At 35.7% G+C, this 23,659-nt stretch overlaps 1 protein-coding gene across 1 annotated transcript in view; it reads left to right on the forward strand.

The window, feature by feature from the left end:
- HCN1 (hyperpolarization activated cyclic nucleotide gated potassium channel 1) overlaps window positions 1-23,659 on the forward strand; it is a 189,484-nt gene that overhangs the window by 107,134 nt on the left and 58,691 nt on the right. The window contains exon 4 of the mRNA XM_058824073.1: window positions 18,539-18,757. Coding sequence (XP_058680056.1) covers window positions 18,539-18,757 — 219 coding nt within the window. The remainder of the gene's footprint in view (window positions 1-18,538; window positions 18,758-23,659) is intronic.

Genomic DNA, 23,659 nt, shown 5'->3' on the forward strand with positions numbered 1-23,659 from the left:
TGACCTAGTCACTGAGGTCAGTCGGCTTCCTCCTGCGTTAAGATTATGAAGTAATGTCCTGTTTCACTGGTCTGGCATGAAGTGATAGGCCTAAAAATATATTAGCTCAGGAAAATACATTAATTTGTGTGGTTTTTCCATAACAGAAAGTGCAGAGGAAAAATCTGTGGCTGTGCAGTGCTAAATGACAAGGTAGGTTTAATGCAGACTGAGGACATGCATTAACTGCGATACCAAAATTTTATGCCAAGCTAGTGGGGACTAGAGAAATAGGGTATCTGAGGACACTGTTGATTTAACTCAGTGTGTCGTGATCAATGAAGGGGAAAACAAATCAGGTTCTCATTTTTACTACAACTGCTGAGAATCTAGGAAGCCCACATAGGTTTTCATTTATGCTTTATTCTGTTCTCTGACAGGTTAGTAGTTAGTCTGCTTTTGCAGGCCTAGAATGGCAAGTAGTAATAATTTTAATACTTTTTCTTTCCAAACTCCTTGTTTCCTTCCAACCTCTTTGGTGTAATATTCTGTACATTTTCTGATGTTTCATATACTTTAGACTGTGTTTTTGACATTAGATTTCTGATGTGCTTAGATAAAAACAGTTATTAGATTTCCCCAGCCTTACAGTTACTGAGAATTCTTTTTTTTTCCTGTATATTATTTCTGCCATTAATGTCTTCTCAGATTATAAATGTTACTTTATTGTCTTAAGGCCATGAGCTAATTCAGATGTAAAACCATAAGAACAGAAAAATAAAGGTACAAAACTAATTACAGGGAAGTTTAAAACTTTTTAGAAGTTTAAAAATAGGGAAAGTTATACTTTAATATCTGGATTATAACTTCCTCAAAAGGGAGAATAGTCATTCAGAGAAGGTGTTCCCAGCTGTAATCACAGAACTCCACTGTGAGAACTGTTCAGCATTGCAAACTCAGCTATTGTCATAAGCCCTGCCACTTTACCTTACTCTCACTAAAATGCTTAAAACTAATGCTCTAGTGTTGGTGTAATTATTTAATGCTGCTGGTGATAGTTATTTTAGTAGATATTAGTGCCTAATGGAAGGATCTAAATTAGGACAGGTTTGTAAGTGTTGATTATAGCACTCTGTTGCTGATGTGATAATAGGTGCTAAAGAGGATGACTTCTCTAATGAATTAGTTGGTTGCCTTGCATGCTTCTGTTTCTTTCTGATAGAAAGCTGGTCTTCCCTATATGGCATGAGAATAATGAAACAATCATTTAGAGGGAGCATATAAAAGCAAGTTGATACACTTAAAAGATTCTAACTTATTTCCATGGTTTTTCTGTGTTTTCGAAAGAGCTAGTAGAAATATGTCAAGGAGCAGATGCAAGGAAGAACTTGCTTTATTTGTCATCAAAATTTGGCTTCCACATTTCTCTCTCAAGAATCAACACAACTCATAAATGCTAATGCTGAAGTATATTGTGAAGGGATTTCTGGTAACTGTAAACTATAAAATATTTTATGTAAGCCTTACACCTGAAAGAATAGAAGAAGTTGCACATAAAATTGTAAAGTCTTCTGTTGTGTTTGATAGACATTCAAGGGAAAAATAACAGACTTCATAAAGTGTGTGCTAAGCCATTTCTTTAGTAAAAAATGTGAACTAAAGTAAAAACATAAATTGGACCTATCATGTTTTAGGACGTTGTATCCCACATTTACCCTGGAGTAAATATTCAGGAGGTGTTATAAGCACCACATGGCTAAAAGCAGATTCTCTGTTGTAGAAGAGAGTGTTCCTTTTGTTCTGGGGGGATCTGGATCAGTCTGTTTTGCTCTGTAAATTGAAAATGTTTATCTGCATGTAGTTGTACTCTGGATTGAACTGGAATATAAATGTGAAAAAAATACTTTGAAGTAGATTTCCCTGGGTGGCCTTGTCTCTTGTGATTGGAGTATCCAAAAACTGAACTCTTGGAATATTTATGCCAGACCAGGTTTCCCAGAATAAACCCAGTGTAGACATCTCCAGATAAATACCATTCCTATACGGCTGTTCTTCAGCAAATCTTCCCCTTTTTCATTGCAAACCTTAATGAAAATGCACAGCCTAATTGATGATCCATATGATTTAAGACTGTACAAAAATGTGGTTTGCACAAGGTCCATATTTTTGTCAAAGGGTCATTATCAGAATCAGATTTTCTCAACAGCACTGATTTTACTGCTTTTACCTGATGGGTTTTTCCATATCAAATTTGAATTTTCTACACATCACACATTCAACATCTGACTCATTCTAATATTTAAAATGCATCTGGAGAGAAGTCTCTACTGGGATGCAATTAGACATGAAAAAGTGGCCATCTGAAATTGCACATTTAGAATGCTTACATTTCACATTGGAAAAAAAACAAAGCAAGATACTTTGTTCTGATTCACATAATTTTAAACCAAGTCACTCTGATACATGAGAAACTTGAGATACAGGTCTGTGGCTACCAGACCTATGTCAATAGTCTGTAGGATCTGTAATCTAGAATCCGAAAATCCCAAATGAAGAAAAGAGGGGCTTATAATATTTCTTTTTAAAATCTGGTTATTTATGCACTTCTCTCTCCAAGGAAATTTTAATATTTCATATTTTCACTTTAATTTGAATTTGAATGAACCTAAAAGTTTCCCTATAAAACTGGAGGTCTCAATTTACATTCATTTCTGGTTACCAAAACATAAGGAAAAGTAGGAAATACATAACATGATATTTTCTTCCATTTGTTTTAGCCTACTAATTTTCTTTCATGTCTGAAATTGTTTTGCCTATACTGTTTATACATATAAACCAGGGATGTGCACAGTTTATTTGGGTGTGAGCTGCATGTACTTTGTCTCTTTTAAAAATATAGGAAAATTTTCTTTAAGATTGCTGTCATACATCTGTTTCCTGCTCTTCCTGCTTTCTGCAGAATATAGTCATTTGAGCATATTCAACCTCAACTAATTCAAATAGACACTTAAAACTTGCAGAAAATTGAGTCTAATAGAAATTATGGACAAGATTTTACATAGGAGAATCTTTATATTTTCTGAAATATACAGCATCTTATTTATTATGTTTATTTATTAATTTTGTTGCTAATGAGTAAATTTTTAATATCTTCTAGATGTGTGTACAGATGTTTACATATTATTTGTAAAAGCAAGCAATGAATACTTTTAGTATCAGTAGCTTAAAATACTGAATGCCCTTTATATATATTTTGCTTTCTTTCTGCTATCTTGTTTTTTATATTTGTTCATTTATGCTTTAACAGATATTATTAACAACATAAGGAAAAGAACCAAGCCCTGTGGTGAGACTTTCTCTGGCCATGTGCCATGTTTAATAATTTTCACTGGGTTTCTTTTCCTCACGTGAGGGGAAAAGGAATGTTATCATAAAAAAATTATTAGTATTTCTCAAAATAATCTTGCATAAATAATGTACTCAGCTATCTAATTTAGGTGCAAAAGTAAAACCTTTTCCCCTCAAATTAAAAAAAAAAAAAATTATTGACATTGACCTAATCTCTTCTCTTTGTTTTGAATCACTGTTGTTTATTATGAAATAATCATGACAGTCTCCTGCGAAGTGGAGTGGAGCAGAGAGAGATATACACTATGATTCCTTGTTTAATAAGACAATATTCCCTGTATTTTGGTGTACTGCTAACATGAGAGAGTTGCTTTGAAACAACCTCTTAGAAAGCCAGCAGTTGGCATTTGAATGAGATAAGAAAACAATGCCCATATTCTTCACCAATGACTCATGCTCCCTTTCTAATCCATCACATTCATCATTTTAGTCACTGCGCTTGATCTTTTATATTCGGAAGACGATAAAGTTAGCTTGCAATTGAGGGTAGCACTTTGACAATAGTACATACAGTCAAAACAGGATTATCTACATTGTATAGATAGGGAGAGAATTAACATGACTGGTTTTGAACAGCTGTCTACTTAGGAGTGATGTTTTCAAGTGGAGTGCACTCAGACTGCTAGTTCAGTTTTACAAAGAGTAATTGGGTACTGCTCAGGAATAAAGGCAGTGTACCACTTATTTGTCACTCTTTGCAGTAACATGTAATACCCCTCTCCTTATCTCTAATAGTGAAAGACTTAAATTTTTTCTCTTAGATACAGCTAGAAAAGTTATGGCAAACCTAAACTCAGCTAAATGTTGCTAGAACTATGTTGACAGAAGAATATTTGAGGAAGTTTCCTGTCTATTTTAATAGCTTTTTCCAGGTGTTCAGAAATTGAGTTTATCATCCTTGATAAAAGCCTTTGCTGGGAGCAAAATGAAACTAAGATTTGTGCGATAAGAAAATGCAAGAGCTCACCTTGGAAATGTACATTTTGGAGAATGGGTAGGCATGCTACATTTCCAGTAAGTAAGGACAGATTTGACCCTGGAATTTGTTGGACCTGTGCAGATGTCTCTATATGAGCTCTCCTAGGCCATGCCATTCACCTAAATGCTGCCTATCCTTTACCACCATCTCTCTATATGAAACACAGATGCAATACAGACTATTTAAATGTGCTTTTACCTTCTTGTTACTCTCTAACACTGACTATCATGGCTTTACTCTTGCAGCTAGACCGTCCTGCTGCTATATACACTTTTGTGCATATAAAACTTGAGATGAATGAGTTAATTAATTTTTGAGTTGTATGAATAAACAAGGATGAGGTTCCCTTACATTTTTGCGTTCTGTATCTTGACAAAGAAGCTGTTTATGCAAACATATAAATGCTGAGAGAGAGTGCCTTTAGATTTAATAGTGTATTGCTCCTAAGTAAACATGCTTTGCAGATCAATAAAATATACTAAACCTAAGCCACTCTTCTTGCATTTTTGTGAAGGAAACCCTCCCACACACACAGAGTGACGTGGGGAGCAGAAAGAAGGAATGCGACAGTTTAAATAGAAATAGAACATCTGAGGTAGAAGTTGGGTTTTTTCTAAGCGTGAGCCAGTGCATTCAACCATTGCAAAATGATTTGAGGAAACATAAAGTTGGCATGTGTACAGATAAATAAAAGATGAAGGGTATCTAGGCTTTAAAAAAAGATTGTTGTTTTTACTCTTCTGCTTTTAAAATCCTTCAGACTTGGTATAAGAAAGTGCTCACTACTTACCCACACAGTAAATACATAGACATCTGCCCAGAAACTATCTAGAACATACTCTAAAAACTTTCTCATTAATAATGTTAAAGACAGAAAAAATGCCATTTAAATGCCATATTCACTTACAGTGGTAACATTGAATGCAAAATCTGAATTAGAAACTAAATATGGTATCAAAAACACACCCAAATGCATTATAACGTGTGTTTCTAATCAATAATGACTCTCAATTTTATTTTAAAAGATAGTAAAAAAAAAGCATGGTACTTTGCTGTTTTGAAGAATAAAAGCTGCCTTGATGTATATCCTCTGATGACCTTCCCTCCACTGAGTGACCTTGTTCTTTTTCGCAGTTTTAACTATAAAGGTTGGATTTCAAAAATACTTTAGTATATTTTATTTTTTAACGCAAATTTTGGGATTTTTGATATAAATTTCAGAAGGAAGAAATAGCCATGTGATCTGAAATTAGATTCAGAAATTAGATTCAAGACCATTTGAAACCTGATTTAAAAGAAACTTCACTCTGTAATGTTTACAAGGGAGTTACAAACTGTTTTTATCTGTAACTCAGCTTAAACTTGTCTGCCCTATGTGCTTGGACGATGCAAATCATGGTTGTTATAAAAACAAATGATTGTTGTTTGTCACTGTTCAGAGTGAGTGCCATGTATGTGCAGAGTGCTGTGGTTTGCTAAATTTATTAAAAGATTCAAACATTGCTGTGGTATTGGTTTCAAGACAAGTTTAACTGAGCCTATCTGAAGTGAGTGGTTCTATTACTTTGTTTTGACAAACTAAATAAAAATAAAAGGCTATTCTTTGATTCTACTTAACATTAAATAGATATGCTGTCAATTATCAGATTTTTAAAATCTATTCTTTTGATTCTACTTAACATTAAATAGATATGCTGTCAATTATCAGATTTTTAAAATCAATCTTGAAATGTAGCAGGTTCCCAGTTAACATGAAGGTTCTAGCTAAGAAAGGTTTCCAACCATTTGCATGTTAGATAATGCAATTTTTGGGTAAATATATGCCCTTTTCCTTAGAATCTGAGTCCTTTTAGATGTTTCCAGTTTAACATCCTTCCCAACATTTTACAAGCAAGGTAAATGTCATACTTTCAATAAACAGATTTACAAATATGTGCCCTGAATCCAAGAACTCTTTTTGTCTCACTGCATGCTCTCTGCTGTATAACTTTATCCATATAAGTAAATAATTATGGTGTTTGCAATCTAAGCATTCCTCTGTTCTCATTTGGAATCTTCTTTTGTCTTTCACCTGCTCCTATCTATGGTTTATGATACCATGTCTCTGTAATATGCTTTCATTAAATCCAGTGTGCTGGAACAGAATTCATCGAGTCAAATCTGCAGCACCTCTTACAGAGCCCCTCTGACTTTTGTCAGACTTGCAAGGGCAAACTCATGTCCTGATCTGACTGCAAAGTTCAGTTGCAAGAGAAAAAACATGGATCATAAAATAAAACCAGTGCTTGAGAGAAGAGACTGTTCTAGGGAGTTTTATTTTCTCCTCTGGATTGGAGCTAGGAAGAAATGGGGTGTCAAGTCTATCCATGAAAACAGAGGTATGCCCAGTAGGGAAGCTCAGGAAGATAATGGATGCAGCTTTAGCTGAATAGGATCCTGGGCAGCTTATGGAAAGAGAAATTCTCCCCTGGAGGTGATAAAGAACACCTGCATTAACATTCTACTCTGAATCACCATCTGCAGAAGTCAGATTTTTACTGACTGTGTAGGGAGCCTAGGGAGACCTGCCAACTCACTTAGCTATCAAAATGAAATACCTGAAGTCAGCTGAAGTGAAATTTTGGGATGCCTTTCTCTCTTAGTGCTGGTTCTCACAAACAAACCTCAGGACAAATGGAGCCACTGGTCATTGCAAACATCCACGTGCAAACAATAAAAAAGTGCAATGCACTTTTCCTGTCCATTGTCCATCGCTGAGGATTGTAGTGTTCCTGCTGTGCGTCCCTCCCTCAAGCTTCAGAGCCAGACATCCCATGTCTGGCCTCTCCCCAGGGTTTGTCCTCTGGTCTGGGCTGTCTGCCTCAGCCTTACCTGCTTCTGTCAGAACATTTTATCCTCTGAAGTATCCACTGAAGAACCTGTGTTCCTGTGAACTGCTCACCAGGTGGATGTTTTAGTTCCTCTGCAGGATTATTTTGCAGGTCTTCCTATAATCCATGTATGTAGTTTAACTCTTAATTGCAGCAAGATAATTTCTTCCTTTTTATGTTGTAGGTATGAAATTTTCCCATTGGACTTCCAAGCATTTCTAAGTAGTTAAATGGCATTACCATTGTTCTGTGGATGAAACAGTTGTTTCATAAATACTTGCTATGGAGCTGTGACAGGGCAAGTTGGCTAAAGAAAAGTTAAACCTTCCACTAAAGCAGATTGCTTAAAGCCTCCATTCAACCTGGCCTTGATCACTTCAAGACGTGGAGGGACATCCACAGCTTCTCAGGGCAACCTTATGTCTCACCATCCTCACAGTAAAGAATTTCTTTATATATATATATATATCTAATTCTAATCTAAAACCACTGTCTTTCAGTTTAAATACATTTCTCCTTGTCTTATCAACGTGCCTTTGTAAAAAGTTGCTCACCCTTTTTCATAAGCCCTTTCTTAGTACTGGTAGCCTGCTAAGAAGTCTTCCCAGAAGTGCCCCAGGCTGAACAATTCAACTCTCTCAGCCTTTATCCCTTTGATCATCTTTGTAGGCCTCCTCTGGACTTGCTTAAAGAGGTAGAAAGCTGGACAGGGAAACAAGAGTAATATAAAGACAAACTGAATGTGTCCCAGTTAATGATTGAGCTATTGGGAGTTCATGCAGGTGGGACCAGCAGAAAGTCTCCTTGCAGTTTCCCTGTTCCATTTCCAAGGATGGCAAGGGAAGATGCCCAGGAAAGATCAAACCGCAGTAAGCATGGGGTGATGTTTCTTTCAGTTTTCAGAAATTTGCTGCTGAGGTTCTCAGCTGGTATCCAGGTATTTAGCAGCTATCACTATGTGTTTCTTCTAGTGGTCTGCCCTGTCCTTTTTTGCACAATCATGCAAAAATGTTCATATCTGTCCAGAAGCACTGGCATGGTGTCACAGGATCATGACTCTGATGTGCTGTCACATACTGTCAGTGTCAAGCTGGCCTTGATGGCTGTCCTTGACACTGCACCTCGCTCTGGGGTGACTGTACCTGGGGAAGCCCAGAGCAACCAAGTGGGCACTGTCTTTTTAGCTGGAACTGGGTGCTCCACATCTCTTGGGTGAATGCTGCAGGATCACTCAGGTGCTCCATTAACTCCCTCAAGGATGATGAAAGAGGAGCATGTTCCCCCTCCTTCCCCTCAGAGTCCAAAGTTCAAACCCTCAAGGTCATGATATTCTTCTATGATTTAGATTAACCTCCCTCTGCTAGAAGAGGGAATTGAAATTTTTGTGAGTCACTAAGCCAGTTTTTTTTCTTATAATGCCTAGACATAATTTTGTGGGTGGTATTTAGGCTGCTAAATAATTTTTATTTATATTATGTTACCTTGAAAGTCTTGCAGACTCTAGTAAGCACCTACAGTTTTAAGGCATCTGAGTTTAAGAAAAGGTCATCAGGAAACTCTGATGTATTCTCAGAAAAAAAAGCCTCTGACCTAGATTCAGCCTACTTGGTTTGACACTGAGGTTTGTTCTTTTCATAGAGCCAAAATAGGTTTTTAGCTGCAGAACTATTTTGCTTCCTGCTATCACTGCCTAATAAATTAATGCACAGATTTTTGTAGGACGTAGTATTTGATGAAGAATTTGCTTTACCAAAAATGCAATCAGCCTCTTGAGGGCTCAGATATTTAGTGAGGTAATTTTCTGAAGAACTGTGAACTAACCAGATGCGAGGTAGAGTCTCAAAGGCATCAGGTTAGGAAATTTATCAAAAAAATGACAAGAAAAGTACCAGCTAAGGGAAAAAAAAATATTAAAAAGCTTAAAACCAGCACAGATCCTCTGCCTTAAAAATTCATTACTTAAATAAAACATGGTAGTAATTATATCCATGGACTAAGCAGAACAGTACTTGAATTAGCCTATATGGTACCAAGAACCACTTTACTAGAGAAAAAACCTGGTTTTTAAATCACTGGATTCAGTAACTCACATATCCCAATCCTACCCTTATGCTGATTCTCTGTGTCAAAGTAGCATTGGTTCACCTTGATTCATTTTTAAACAGATTAAAACATATTCAGACTCTTTGTAAATCAGTTTAGACCATTTTAATCTACTGTAACCTTTTTTTTCCCTCTAAGGACACATTCTTAAAAATATTTACAAGGGAAATTAATTTTACTGGAGTATGCCTATACATAAAACAAGGAGGAAGATGTGTCTTGGAAAATGTTTGAACATTTTGAAATGTTTGTAGTGAGAAACCATTGGGATACTATTATTTTGTCCCTATCTGTCTATGTACTTTCCAAATTACGTATCAAGTTTGCCTAGATATTTCCTAATGATAGCTTTTTCTGCCACTTGTGAGGTTTGTTGTTTCCTGCCCTTTTTAATGTAGCTTTAAAATCCCTTTGATTCAAAGAGAATGGTGACAACACTCAGAAAGCTCAGTGTGCCCTTCCAAAACCATATAACTTCCACTTGTCATCTTATTTACAATTGGATACTTCACATAATTTGCTGTCTAGTCTGAGTTGTTCACATAGTAGAGAGCTTGAGCTCCTTCTACCAAGTTCCCTTTCCTAAATTGGTTGCAAATATTGTCTGTGATGGTGTAGATTCTTCCTAGCAGTTTTCAGTGAAGCAGTACACTATGGAGTCACGAGTCAGGTTTATGTCACTTCACTCCTTCTCCTGCTTCCCAGAACTGCTCTATATTAAGCCCACATTATCATCTGCCTATTCTTGACTATCTAGATAGCTACTGTTAAAAATGCAAAGCTTTTCTTGGTGATTGCATTGTAAAAGCATTTCATAAATGGTTTGATTCACTACTTGAGGCTTGTTAAGTAAACTGTTTTACATTATATACAGCTCCTTTCTCCAAATGAAAGGAGCAGAGCTAAGAGATGCGTTGTCTTTAGTGCACACTGAATTCTTACCTCTCCTGAACAGAGGTATTTCATGAATGAAGTTGCTCGTCAAAAGTGCTTCCTTGCAAGATTTCTGTATTCTCTTATTAGATATGCCATTGTATTGGGTTTTTCTTCTTTTCCTGTAAGAAAATTAATTTAAGATGCATTGTTTGCCCAGAAGAAACCCGTAGATACACTTGTAATCACTTACTGTGACCACATGATACTTATTGTGATTAGAACATATTTTCCCATTTGTAGGCAGTGTATATCTGTTCCAGTCAGTCCCTTGTAAACAATGGCACTTAGTTTATTCTGGGATAAAAAATCATAGTGGTTTGAACATAATCAAAATCTGAGTGCATTATGACAAAGGAAAACAAAAGCCAACTGCCTTGATCAGATTTTTAATTTATTTGATAAATTTCGGTGAGGAACTTTGTTCACTGGAGAAGTGTATTAGCAGATAAATCTTCAATATTTTCTGCATCGGGAAAAATAATCAAAATAAAAGGAAAGATCTGCCATGCTACATTGTCTTTGTTTGATGGATCTTTGGTGCCAAAGATGTAGCACCAAAAAATGATAACTAATGGTAACTAATCTGTTTCAGTGCTAAATGTTTGTAAAAACTAATTTTTAAAATATGTTATATAATCGTGAAGTTGATTTGGAATCAGGGGAGAAGGAATGCTCTCCAGAAGCAGTAATTTTTGCTAAAGATGATACCTTCTGCTCAGTTTGAAAACACACATATAAAAAAGAAATCATTCCTGGGGTGGCAAAGATCTGCCTGACACCCCTCTTATAGAAGCAGTTCACATCCTGTGAGAGTTCTTTAGGGAACTGAAACACAAATCCTTTAAACATGCCTGTCTGCTTCCCTGCACTCTGATTTTCTTTTCCAGAAGATGGAAAGGAGATGAAGTAACAGGTACAATTTGGAAGAATTCTTTCACCAGTATTCATCCCTTAGTTTGTAGCTGACTGGCTGACAAGGGGGTTGTACTGATATTATAGATTTAATAGGCCCAGGTCTCTTTTTTATCCTGGAAGTCAGTTGCTTCCACAACATGCTTCCATGCAACTGGATTTCCTAGTTACCAAAAGAAGGAGGCCTCAGGTCAACCTCTGCTAACTTTCAGGCTGGTTCAGGAGCTGTTCTGGAAGATATTAATTAGCTTGAGCCAAGCCGAGTTTTCTGGAAAAGTATTTTCCATAGACAGTCAAATTCTATAATAGGGGAATGTTTTCTAGCACTTTTAAATTTTCTTTTGGAAAAATATAGTTTGTACTTTTCATATTTTTTTGCTTTAAAATTGATAAGAGCTTTCTAACATCTTTGTAAGCTGAAATTCCCTTAAAATTGTTATTAAAATAGTCCTTTGCAATGGAATGTTATTTCTTCAGTCATCTGGGTTCAGTTAAGGGAGCACAATGGTCAGATAAGAGGATGAGTCATAGTGAGATGATTCACAGGCAAAAGAACAGGAGAAGTATTTCTCCCAAAAGATTTAATTTATTATTTTGTAACTTTGTATTTACAGCTGTAAAAACTCACTACTGTATCTCTTAACTATGCACAGATACAAAGAATGAAGAACAATACTGAGTACTGTATAGGGAATCCTCCCCTATAAAATTGTGAGCATATCTTCTCATCCCTTTGAATGCAATGGACCTATTTGTTTGAACATAACACCTCAAATATATGTGAAAGACCAGACTGTGTGCATAAACCAAATATATGCCCTTCTTCTGCTGTTTATGAATTTTTCACACTTCATTCTGCAATGAAAATTATTCATCTTTACCTCAGAAAGGTGATCACAAGTAGACACTCTGGCTACTTGCTTTTAATGAGGGAGTGTATTAGTGGATAAATGTTCACTATTTTCTGCATCAGGAAAAATAATCAAAATAAAAGGAAAGATCTGCCATGCTACATTGTTTTTGTTTGATGGCTAGTGCCAAAGACATAGCACCAAAAAATGAACAAGCTGTAATGACAGCAAAGTCATGTAACTCCTCTGAACAGAGTAAATATATCATATTTAATCATTGTTCCTCCAAATTTCTTTTCCTGTGGAATGGAATGCCAAACAATTTCTTATTTTTTTCCTGCTAGTACTGTTCCTGAAAGTATATGCTGAGTCACTTACACCATCTGCTATCTGTGCACGTATCAGCTGAGAGAAGTGTTCAGAAGTTTCTGAAGACATCTGCTTATTTCCCTGAGCTTACTAATTCAGGGTTTTTCTGTTTTAAATCATACATACTTGCACACTTCCTAAAATAGGCTCTTCTTCCTTGCACTTCATAAGAATTTTAGAACACTGAGATTTTTGGTCTTCCAAGTCTGATCCCTTGCCTTTGTTTACTAGTTTTAGAAAACAAGATATTCATAGTAGTAATAGCTGTGATAAGATCTAGAGGTTTTACATGGTAGCGCATTCACCATTGCATGAGCTTTGAAACAGTAAATATTGGACATCTTTCACATTGGCCTACTTGGTTATTCATTGTCAATTCAAACAACTTCTTTAAAAGCTGAAATGCTGAGATGATATTTAGCTCCAATTTCCTGCCTGAGGTTTTAACTAATGCATCACTCTAAGGTACGGAATGATACCAGATGCAGAAAATAATGCAGTTTCCTGATGGAAAGACACGTAAAATATAAATCTGTATATATGTAGATATATATATGGATAACTGAGGAAATGATAGATTCAATACAGAGGCCCAGTTCTATTGTCATGTTACTTGCACTTAAGTAGTTGACACAGGGAAAGAATCACATGGCCTTTTTTCTAGCTATGTTAGACATACCTGGTAAAAAATTTTGCCAACATGCATCTGTAGGCTTTTCTTAGCATGCCTTTTTGATTAGTTAAATTATAAGTAACTCTTCAGTTTCTAGAAACAGTTGAAAATAATGACTTGCAAATAAGTAAACAGCTAACTTATATAACGATATATGGCTATAAAAAACAGTTTATAAGTACAGTTTAATTGAATTCCTGATGGAAAAGACTAATTTTTACAGTAAATTTGACCAGCAGTAGCTCAAGTTCCCCAGAATTTATGCATATTTTTCCTCAGGGCCACTCTTGTGTTACAGTCTCTGACATCATGCAGGCAAGGATACTTCATGCTTTCTTCAACTTCACTTCATGCTTTCTTCAACTTCTTAAAACCTAACTTTGCATTCATTTTGTGCAATGGCTTCCCATGACAATGCTAAACCCAGAGGGCTTACTTATGGGCTTATAGCTGCCTCCATGGTCGCAGGTAAGTTTTAGTGCCCAATTTTGATGGGCACTGGTATGAGACTAGTTGTGGAGCTCCTACTATATCCACAGAATAAATATTTTTTAAGTTCTAGCACTGGACAAGCTCATGTCAGCAGCCTAGAAGGAAGGGTTCCTCACCTAGACCAGCTCCAAAGTACAGCTGCCGTTGCTTGCAGAGTGCTGTGGGGCCAGTGTTAGACCATTTCTAAAAGTGAAACCATAGGAATCAACTTCTAGAGCTCAGAAATGCTTTCTAATACTTTTGAATTTACTGGGATAGAGACTGTCTATGTCCTGTCAACATCTTCCTTCAGATACTACTTACCTTCAAAAGAACCTGAAGACAGTGGTGACCATAGAAGAAAGGGGTGTGAGTGATAAGACAAGTTCTTTCAAAGAGGAAGAGCTACTTCCCTACTTCTGCTTCAATTTGAAGAGAGAAAGAGGATGAATTCAAAATCCTTGTAGAAACTATTTCATTTAATAATTAAGCCAGTCATTGCTCCATGATTGCAAAGCACGCCCTTGCCAACTGACAGACTCATTTCTGTGACACCTGCAGTAATTGTGACGTGAAAGAAAAAAGGGACTGAGGCAAAAATGAGGAAACCATTACTGTCTGTGCAATAGTCTCGTTGGTACGAGATTTCTAAATCAATTTATATCTCACTGCAAGGATATGGCTGAAGAAAGATAAGTTGTGCCTGAGGGAATGACTACAATATGGGAGTGGAATTGATTTGTCTTATGACTACAAAATTTCCTGATGAAAACCTCCATAGATTATATAGAAAAATAGAAACACTTTTTTAATCCCCTTAGAAAAACAATTTGCCTTTTATTTTTGTCCATTAGAAAGAAATAAATTTATTTCTTTTGAGGTGAAAAGTTGATACATAAAAATATATTTGTAGCAGTCTTATGTGAAATGATGGGAGAAACCATAACATCCTTTGGTGAAGGAAAAGGCTCGGACACAGACTTTTAAGGATCAGAAGTGCCCTGGAATTAATATATTCCTCTAGATAACTGAGGCGTTAATGTATATAGTTACAGAACTAATTGAAAATCATCAGTCACCATTCCTGTCACAAATGTGAGGATTTCGGAATGTCATCAAGCTAGATTATGTAATCAATCCTTGGATAAACAGCTTTTCTCAAAATTACAGTCTTTAATAGTTTTTCCAAATTAATGTCATTTAATTTAAAACTTTTTAAACTGATTACTGCTAATCTGGAAACAGTGATCAACCCATTGTCAACTAAGAAATTAAATGCCCTTTTTTATTAATTGGTAGGCGATCTTTTCAGCTTTTTCTTGTTGTTGTTTTTGAAGTTTTTTAATCTATACCTTAAAAATAGAATATGGGTATTTGGAAAACACTTAATATGTAATTATATAAATATTAGTATTTAAGATTGTATTAAAGAAAAGATGCCTGTATAAAACCAGGATTTTCTGTTTCATAGATGGCCTTTAATTAACTCAGGGATATTATCTGTAAATGTGTTATGCAAAAATTTCATTATGCAGGTGCAAAATTACTTATTGTTAAAAAAAATACTAATGTAGGTCAGCATCAGAGAAATGGTCACACCCTGCTTTTTAACAGCAAAGAGCAGCACATTGGAACAAGGTTTGGAAAATTCCAGCCCCTCACAATGAAACAAAATTAGTGTTATTCCTGCAAAACCCTTAGGTTATACAAGACTAATAGGAAAATAAATAATTATTATTTCATTTTGTAACATTGGTTGTAACATACATGATATATAGGATTTGACATTAGAATCAATGTTCTTTTTAAATGATTTATATATGGAATAAATCATTGAGCAACACAAGTAGCTGTACTGAAATCTGCACCCTTCACAATGGTATTTGCTGACCAGCATTTTAAAAAATATCCCCATGCAAACTAAAAAACCAGTTTTTGCACCTGATTTTACTAAAAGCCCGTCGTTAAAGAAAAGAAACAAAAACATATTGGCAAGCTATTTTTGGTAACAAAATCCTCAGAGAAATCCAAGCTGAATTCAGATGCTTTGTCAGTCTTTTTTTGTTATTCACTTTTTGTGAAAGCCTTTCTACCTGTCTGGGGACCTGCTGCTCTGGACCATCCATTCACAAATGCCTGAAATCTGCCTAGCCTGTAACATGGTCTGTAATAAGCTACACAGTAAAAGCTGATGCTGTTTGTATTAAAAAATGGCCATTTGAGATGGCCATGACCTCCACTCTGGATTCAGTGCAGTCATGACTGTCTGAGGTGTTGGATCACACTTTGGTGCAGATATATCTATATATGTCTGTATAAACATATATATCTAAAAGGCTGATATATAGATAAATGTATATTATTAACGTTGGTTTTTTTTATTGTAAATTTTTAGTTATTTCTCTTCTGTCATTACAGCTCTCTTATTCCTACTTATTCCCTTCTAGTAGTACTTCTTTAGTAGTGTTCAATTTATTTTTCACTCACCCTGCTACCCTAGTTGGTCAGAAACATTCTTTCTATTTTCTTGCTTATTGCTACTCCTCTCTTCCATTTCCTTATTTTTTCTTAAAACAGTGGTATTTTACTTAAAATTGTGATTCACAGACCTGAAAAATATCTCAGTCAAGAAATGAAATCATTGGTGTTCAGCTTAACTCAGAGACTGTGGTGTAAAAATGTAATTTTGTAGAAGGTATTTTAATTGGGATTTATCACACCAAGGATATGATAGCAAATATTCATAGGCAGGATCAAGATTAACTTTCATTTTGGTTTAATAATTATAATAGTTATGCTAATAAACTTAGGAGAAAGATCAACTTTATGGAGCCCTACAAGAACTGAAGGTTTTATCTTACAGCTTCATGAATGCTGTGGCTTTAATTACACTACCTGTAGCCTTGAAAGACCCTGGGTATATTTCATGTAGCATGCAGTTTATTGTTTTCCCAATTTAAACTATATAAAGCACAACTGCTAAAGAATTTGACACAGCTCTCTTAAAATTTCCTCATTAGTTATTTCTGCACAAGGAGTTTGATGCCAGCTGGAGGGAAAGGTCTTAAAAATAAATGGTGTCTTATTCTTTTTAAGTTGCTTTCCTGAGAAATAGGTAATTTGCATTAGAATATCTGCAATGACCCCAATAGCAAGATGTTTCTGTGCTCAGACTGGATAGTTCAGTCCTGAACTGGAGATTTTTTGGAGAAGGTTCTTCAAGTCACTTATTTTTTGAGTATATTTAAAAGGTGTGAAACAATACTCAGGGTCTGAAAGTCTGAAATAATATTCCTTATTAGTCACTGAAACCTACCTGGCTTCGAGCTATCTAAGATATTTTTTTCTTTTTTCTATTTTTTTTTTTTTTTTTTTTTTTTTTTTTTTTGTTTTTGAAGTGTAGACACTCAAAACCTATTCCTTAGCTGTTTTTATGACACAAAATTTTAACTTGTGAAAAAGCAACAGCTCACAAATCTAAAAAGATTTGACTTGGAACATGAAACAAGCATTAAGTACAGAGAAACCATTAATTTTTAAATTATTACATTTAGTAAATAAGTACTAGCTATGTCATCTGCAATACAACAATTGGCAGCTTATCTTCTGTTACTAGTTATTTAGGCTAATAGGGGGTCTAGAAAAAGCATTTTAATAGATGTCAAGCACAAGGATAGGTAGTAACCTTGGCATTCAAATGGCAAGAGAGCAAGCTTGTGGCTCTTTGAGAAATTAGAGCATTTGAGTGCAACTTGTATCAGCAGAAAGACACAAATATTTTTATGTCATACATAAACTTGTATATAACTGCTGCTGCTGATATGGAAATCAATGTTAACAAATTTGTTACTTTTGGTCCTGTATATTACACACTATACTATATAACTGACTAATCTTTCTCCTGTCATCCCAGTTTCTCCTTCTTTACTTCTTCATTTTTGAATTTGTTCTCGGTTATTTTTGTGGTAAATACTGTGTTTTCTCACATGTGTGCTGTCTGCCTGCAAGCACTGTTCATCTCCCTGTTTCATTCTTTTGGCTTGGAAAACAGAAAAATCTGACAAGGAGTCCCAGGGCTTTTTGGAATGTGTTAAGGTGTCTGCTTTTGTGCTGGGAACAGCCCCTTTGACTGTCTTTATGTAAAGGATACTGCCAACATCTTTGCAATTTTAAAAGGTTATGAGCAAGAGGTCATGTCCTTCTAATCTACCAGAGAGGCTGGGAAGGGTAGCTGCACATCAGAAATTCAGGACCTAGGCATCACCTTTTTTTTGAGCTGACTTTCATAGACTTGACTATGAGTACAAGTTTGCTATGACACAGAATAAACAGACTTCTTTTCAATTGAGATTATTTCTCAGTTGATATATTGATAATAATTACTATTATTATTATTACAAATAATAAACACAATAAATAACATTGTATTTATTATTTGTAATACACACAATATTACAAAAACAAAAAAAAAATCAGGATAAACAGATATTACAAAAAATAATACTCTTTTTTTCTGTCCTTGAAAAGTGGAAGGAATCTAGTAAGCTAAATATGGTTGTATGTTAAAATTTACAATTCCAAAAAGAAAGAAATAGGGCTTTAGGAGTATGTACACACATATTAAAACAAAATATCACCTTGTTGGGCTTGATAAGTCTGAGTACTCAGCTTTTTCTTATTCATCAGCCCTGGGCTGTAAAATAAAATTGACCTTTAGTCTCCTTGTAATTAGGATAGCACCCACATTTAAGAATGTAATCATGTATTAAAAATAGTCAATTTTATTTCATTTCACTGTGATAAGTATTATCTGTCAGAATCTCTGACACTTTAGTTAATTTAGAAGGAATATCTCTTCTCAAACATAGAGGATACATTACCCGACTAGTCTTTCAGAGGCAGCAGTCTATGATCCCACTGAACAGGTACAAATGTAATTTTTTTTCCAGCGGCTTGCAGGCTCAGTCACTTGTCTCTTTTCTTGCAGAACGATTCCTGGGGAAAGCAGTACTCATATGCACTCTTCAAAGCCATGAGCCACATGCTCTGCATTGGGTACGGGGCCCGCGCCCCCGTCAGCATGTCCGACCTCTGGATAACAATGCTGAGTATGATCGTGGGGGCTACTTGCTATGCCATGTTTGTTGGTCATGCCACTGCCCTCATCCAGTCCCTGGATTCATCACGACGACAATACCAAGAAAAGGTAACTCACTTTCTCACAACTCCTCAGGTTGTGGAATGGATTAATGGGATGTTTTAACTCTTTACATGAAATGGTCTAGTAGCGTGTGAAGCCTTTGGCAGATGTCATTGAACACAAAGGAGTTCAGAACACTCCATGAGTTCAGTATATTTTTGCAGGAACCTACTTTGCTTAGAGAGCAGCTGGTTCTTATGTTCAACTTCCTTTGTACTCTTCTGTGAAAACTCTGTCCCTTGCTTCAGACTTGCTTTGTATCCCTTTGCTACGTTCTGTAGGTAGTTGAACTAGGTAGCTTCAACCATGGCCTTGACCTTGGTAGCTTGGCCATGTCTTTACAATTTCCTGTCATTCCTTTGGAGTGCAGTTCAGGGATCACCCTTGAACATGTCAAAAGAATGGCATGACATGAGGACCAGACCAATTCAATTAGTTTTGCTTGTAACTTCCTCAGAGGAGTGCTCAGAAAAGGTCTTCATTTGCTTAGTAACAGTATTGTTTACATGTGACTCCATGACTTGTAAGGTCCTCTCCAAGGTCAAAAAGAATTTTGGCCACATGTGGAAAAGTAGAGAAAGGTTAGTGGAAGAGTGTTCACTATGAAGCAGGAATTAAAAGTTGTTTTATTCCGTGTAAGATTGGAATTAAAAAGATATGAAGGGTTACACGGTTGGATCTTCATGAAGTACTAATTAAAACTGTCAGCTGTGTAATAAAAATCAGAGATAGGTGTGGATCAAGGCATGCAACTGGAAGATATGGCTAGCAATGATGGCATAAGGAAGAAAGGATCAGAATGAACCTCAGGAAGGGACAAAAAGAACATGCAGAATTAGAGGTGCTTAAAAGATGACAAAATTCATTATTATAGTAAATGGGGAACTGGAGGAGCCATAGCAGGGGAGAGGTAGTGAGCAGCTGGGCAAAGTAGTGAAATCAAAGTTTACATCAGCAAATAGGAAACACAGCCTGAGCAATGGTATTTGGCATGTGTCCATAACAAGGTCCAGAAGGGCAAACTGGGCAGAAATCACAGTATGATGTAACACAAACCTGGGGGAGAAAACTGACAGAGACTAAATAGCCAAGGGGATGACCCTGGCATCTGCTGAGGATGAAGGGGAATGACCTGAATTTGCTGGGAAAGAAAGAGGGGGAAAAAAAAGAGTAGGAATGACTGGGGGATTTTCTTTACAAGGAAGCAAAGAGGGAGGAGATGAGAATGTGTGGGTGAAGAAGGGTTTATATACAGTTTTGTTAAGCTCAAATTGCATCCAGATCATGGGTTCAGCATGTGAGAGACAGGAAGAGGTAAGATGAGCTGTAAGTTCAGTGACAGAAAAATTTGCTTGTGGCTGACAAAACAGTTCAAAAACAAGTTTGGAAGCAAAACAGTTCAAAACAAGTTTGGAAGCAAGAAATTTCACACACTGTAGTGTGTCATAAAATATAAGTTAGAATATGAGGTTTAGAATGAGAGTAGAGATGATCATTAAAACCAAATTAGTTCTGTCAGTGACAAAACCCCCTTATTCATCTCAGTATAATGTTAAAGGGCTAATCCTGGTGGGTTACCTGACTCAGCTGGCTCATTAGGTCTGTTCTGTGAACAAGAAGGAAAGTAATTTTTTCTAAATGGGACATTTCTAGGAAGCTGGGAGAGAAATCTCATAACCATGGACATGAAGTATGACTGCAGCATCATTACAGGCTAGGGTCAACATACATACACACATATGCGTAGATTTAAGAAATCAGAAGAAATGTCACTATTCACCTGAAATCTCATGTCAATCATTATCCTCAGATCTTACTGGCTGAAGCAGTATATCACAATATTTTGAGCATCAGAAATATAGTACATGGTAAAGATATCTGTGTATTTTAAACTGTGCTGAGTAAAGCCATGTCAATTGCACTTGTTTTGTAAATTAAAACCCAGCAACAATCAATCAGTATTGCATTTCTCATCTTTTTTCAAAACAGCAAACAAAACTTTCTGTTTATTTGTTTGCTCTATGATTTTATGCACACACATTGTTAAAAATTAGCATGGAGATATTCAGCATTTTTCAGCTCCTGCCATTCTCAACACATTCATTTTTTCTTTTGTTTTTTTCTTCTGACTTGTTTCCTGACTTCTGAGGTAAAGAGTAGCATGGCACTGACAATCAGAAATTTAAGAAATAAGCCAGAAATTGCATATTTATATCCTTTAGAAAATTTTTTCTTATTTTTTGGAATCTATTCTTATGCTGTTTATTAAGGGCTAAAAGGATGTCTTCAGCAAATACTATTTTTCTACTGATTTCTGAGAGCCTGGACGCTGATACAATGGTAACAACTGTACAGATTTGTCTGTACATTCTTAACCATTTCTTTATCATAGTTTCATCTTATTTTAAAATGAATCTTTGATTATAGCATAAGAATAAGTCATTACTACAAATTCTTAAAGGGTATTCTGTATTTGTCTTTATTCTGCAAACTACATTAATGGCATTCAACACCATTTTGTTGTACCCATCTTGTCATTATATTGTCTAAAATACTGGCAGACAAAATTTTTTTATATTTCATGTATCTGACACTTTAGAAAAAGGTAGATGAAATTCCAGCTACAGATTTCAGAGTTTTAATATATTCCATAGTCTATTTCTGCATAGTGTATTGTTTTGATTTTTTTCTTCTGAAATTAAAAAAAAAGAGGGGGACTTCTTTCATTTTTTTGGACTTGAAGGGCCAGGATCAGCCCCTTTTTTTTAGACAAGTATATCTTGGGTTGTATATTTATTGGTTCCATTTGTTTCCTTGTAAGAATTACGTAAAATAATGAAATGAGTATGAATTTCTAGGCAACACAGAATGATAGTGGAGGTAAGAAAGAGGTTCTTATTTGATTCTTCTCTGAATAACATCATGAATGTATCTGTGGAATGCAACCAATTAAAGGAAATTTCTGGTCCTTCTCACTCTGAAAGCAGCCAGAAATAAAATATTTGCTGAAATCTCTCTCATTCAGGTCCTTCCAAAGCTCAAGGTATGCAAAACTAGAACAAACATAGTTTGAAATGGAAGAACTACACACAGGAAGAGAAGAACGATATTTCATTAAGCCAAATGTCAAACTCTATCAAAGCATTTGATCTGTGCCAAGCACTACATGCTGAGAGAAATCACAACATGTTAATGAAACAAATATTGTTCCACAGGTTTACTCTTATGGGCCAAAATGTGTCAGAAAATTAAGAGTGATTATAAGCCATCAGATGTAGGAGATGGACAGTAAACTTGTGCTCTGAGAAGCAGTATAAAAAAGAATGCATTGATACATTCTGTTCACTCTGCTGAAGTTCAGTCTTTTTTCTGCTGAAGTAGTGGAACTGTTCTCACAGGAAAAAAAAGTCTCTCAGATTTAATACATACATCAGATTCTGGTATGAATTAGTGAAGGGCTTATACCTAAAAAAGGAGAGAGATGTCCTGTTCAGGTCTACTTAATCCATATTCTCTTTACAGTAATAAAGTTTGATGGACCATTCTACCTTAGAAAAGCACTGAATAAATCAACAATCAATGTCATCTTAGCACTCTCTCCTTCCTGACTTTGGTGTAAGTCAAAGAGAACTGCAGTAATAACTAAAAGCAATATTCTAAGTGACAACACCTCTGACATTTTGTAATGTTTAGAAAGTCAGCACCTCTCAAAGATTTTTGCCTTTTCAAAGACATTTATTTGAAAGAACCAGAAATGCATATGCTAAACTTGTTAACAATCTAGTGTGAAATAAAGAAGGCAGAATGAGCAGTCATTTGACAAGGAGGTGAAGATCATTAGTTAAATATTTCCTCCTTTAGATGTTGGCAGTTCCTAGTAGGAAGATGTTTGCCTGATGTTGTGAGTGTCAAAGAATTTTCATGATTTAAGATAGGTTAAAATTTCCTCTGTTACATTGTGTCATAGGCAAAAAGTATCAAGGAACAACAAGCTATTAGAGGCAAGATTTGTAGTAGCATACAGATTGTCTCATAGCATAAAGATTGTTAAATTGGTTTGATAAAATACCAGGTATGAGCTCGGGAGGTTATTATTTAATTTATTGTAAATTTTCTTATGCTATCATTTTCCATTATCTTTATGCTATCATTTTATATATATTGTTTATTGTCTAATAGAACTCAAACCACAGAAGGCATTGAAAAAGAATAAGACCATTTTTGCCAATTGCAAGCAATATGAGAGACATAAAAATGTTTAATTAAATTATATACATATAGGAAGTGGGAAAAAGTTACAATTGCCTTCAATGTCCCAAAGAACATTTTCTAACTCCATATATTGCTTTTATTTTATCTCTTAATTTATGGTCTTTGAGCATGTCTTCAGTTAAATCAGTCTAGTTCAAAAGAAGAGGATAACTTAAATGTACTTTTTTACAGAGAAAAAGTAATAACTATATAAAATTAATTTAAAAGCAACCAGTAAGTTGTAAGTAGTAAGCAAGTACTACATAATTATATGATATTGTGCATTTTTATATAGCTAGCATTGGGATTTGGAGCTCAGATCGCCAATTTTTCATTTCTTAAGCATCAAAAGAAACATTTTGAAAGGAATAACCGAATTAGGGCAGCAGGGCAGCTTTAGATTTTGCAGCATGAGGCCTTGCCCCAGCTTTTCTGGTCTGTCTGTCACACACACACACACACAGAGGATATCTAAATTGCCCTCTCAGTCCCTGGGGAAATACCTGGCATGCATTGCAAGAGATAGCAGCACCTTGGGGTGCTTTGGGGGAGCTGTGGGTGGGACATGTTCCCATTTCCCTGCCTCTCCAGGTGTGTGTACTCCCTCACCTTGGGCCGTGATGCAGCTGAGGTCCTCCCTTCCAAAACTGGGGGCCG

Source organism: Ammospiza caudacuta, chromosome Z (genome assembly GCF_027887145.1).
Source record: "Ammospiza caudacuta isolate bAmmCau1 chromosome Z, bAmmCau1.pri, whole genome shotgun sequence".
NCBI lineage: Eukaryota > Metazoa > Chordata > Aves > Passeriformes > Passerellidae > Ammospiza > Ammospiza caudacuta.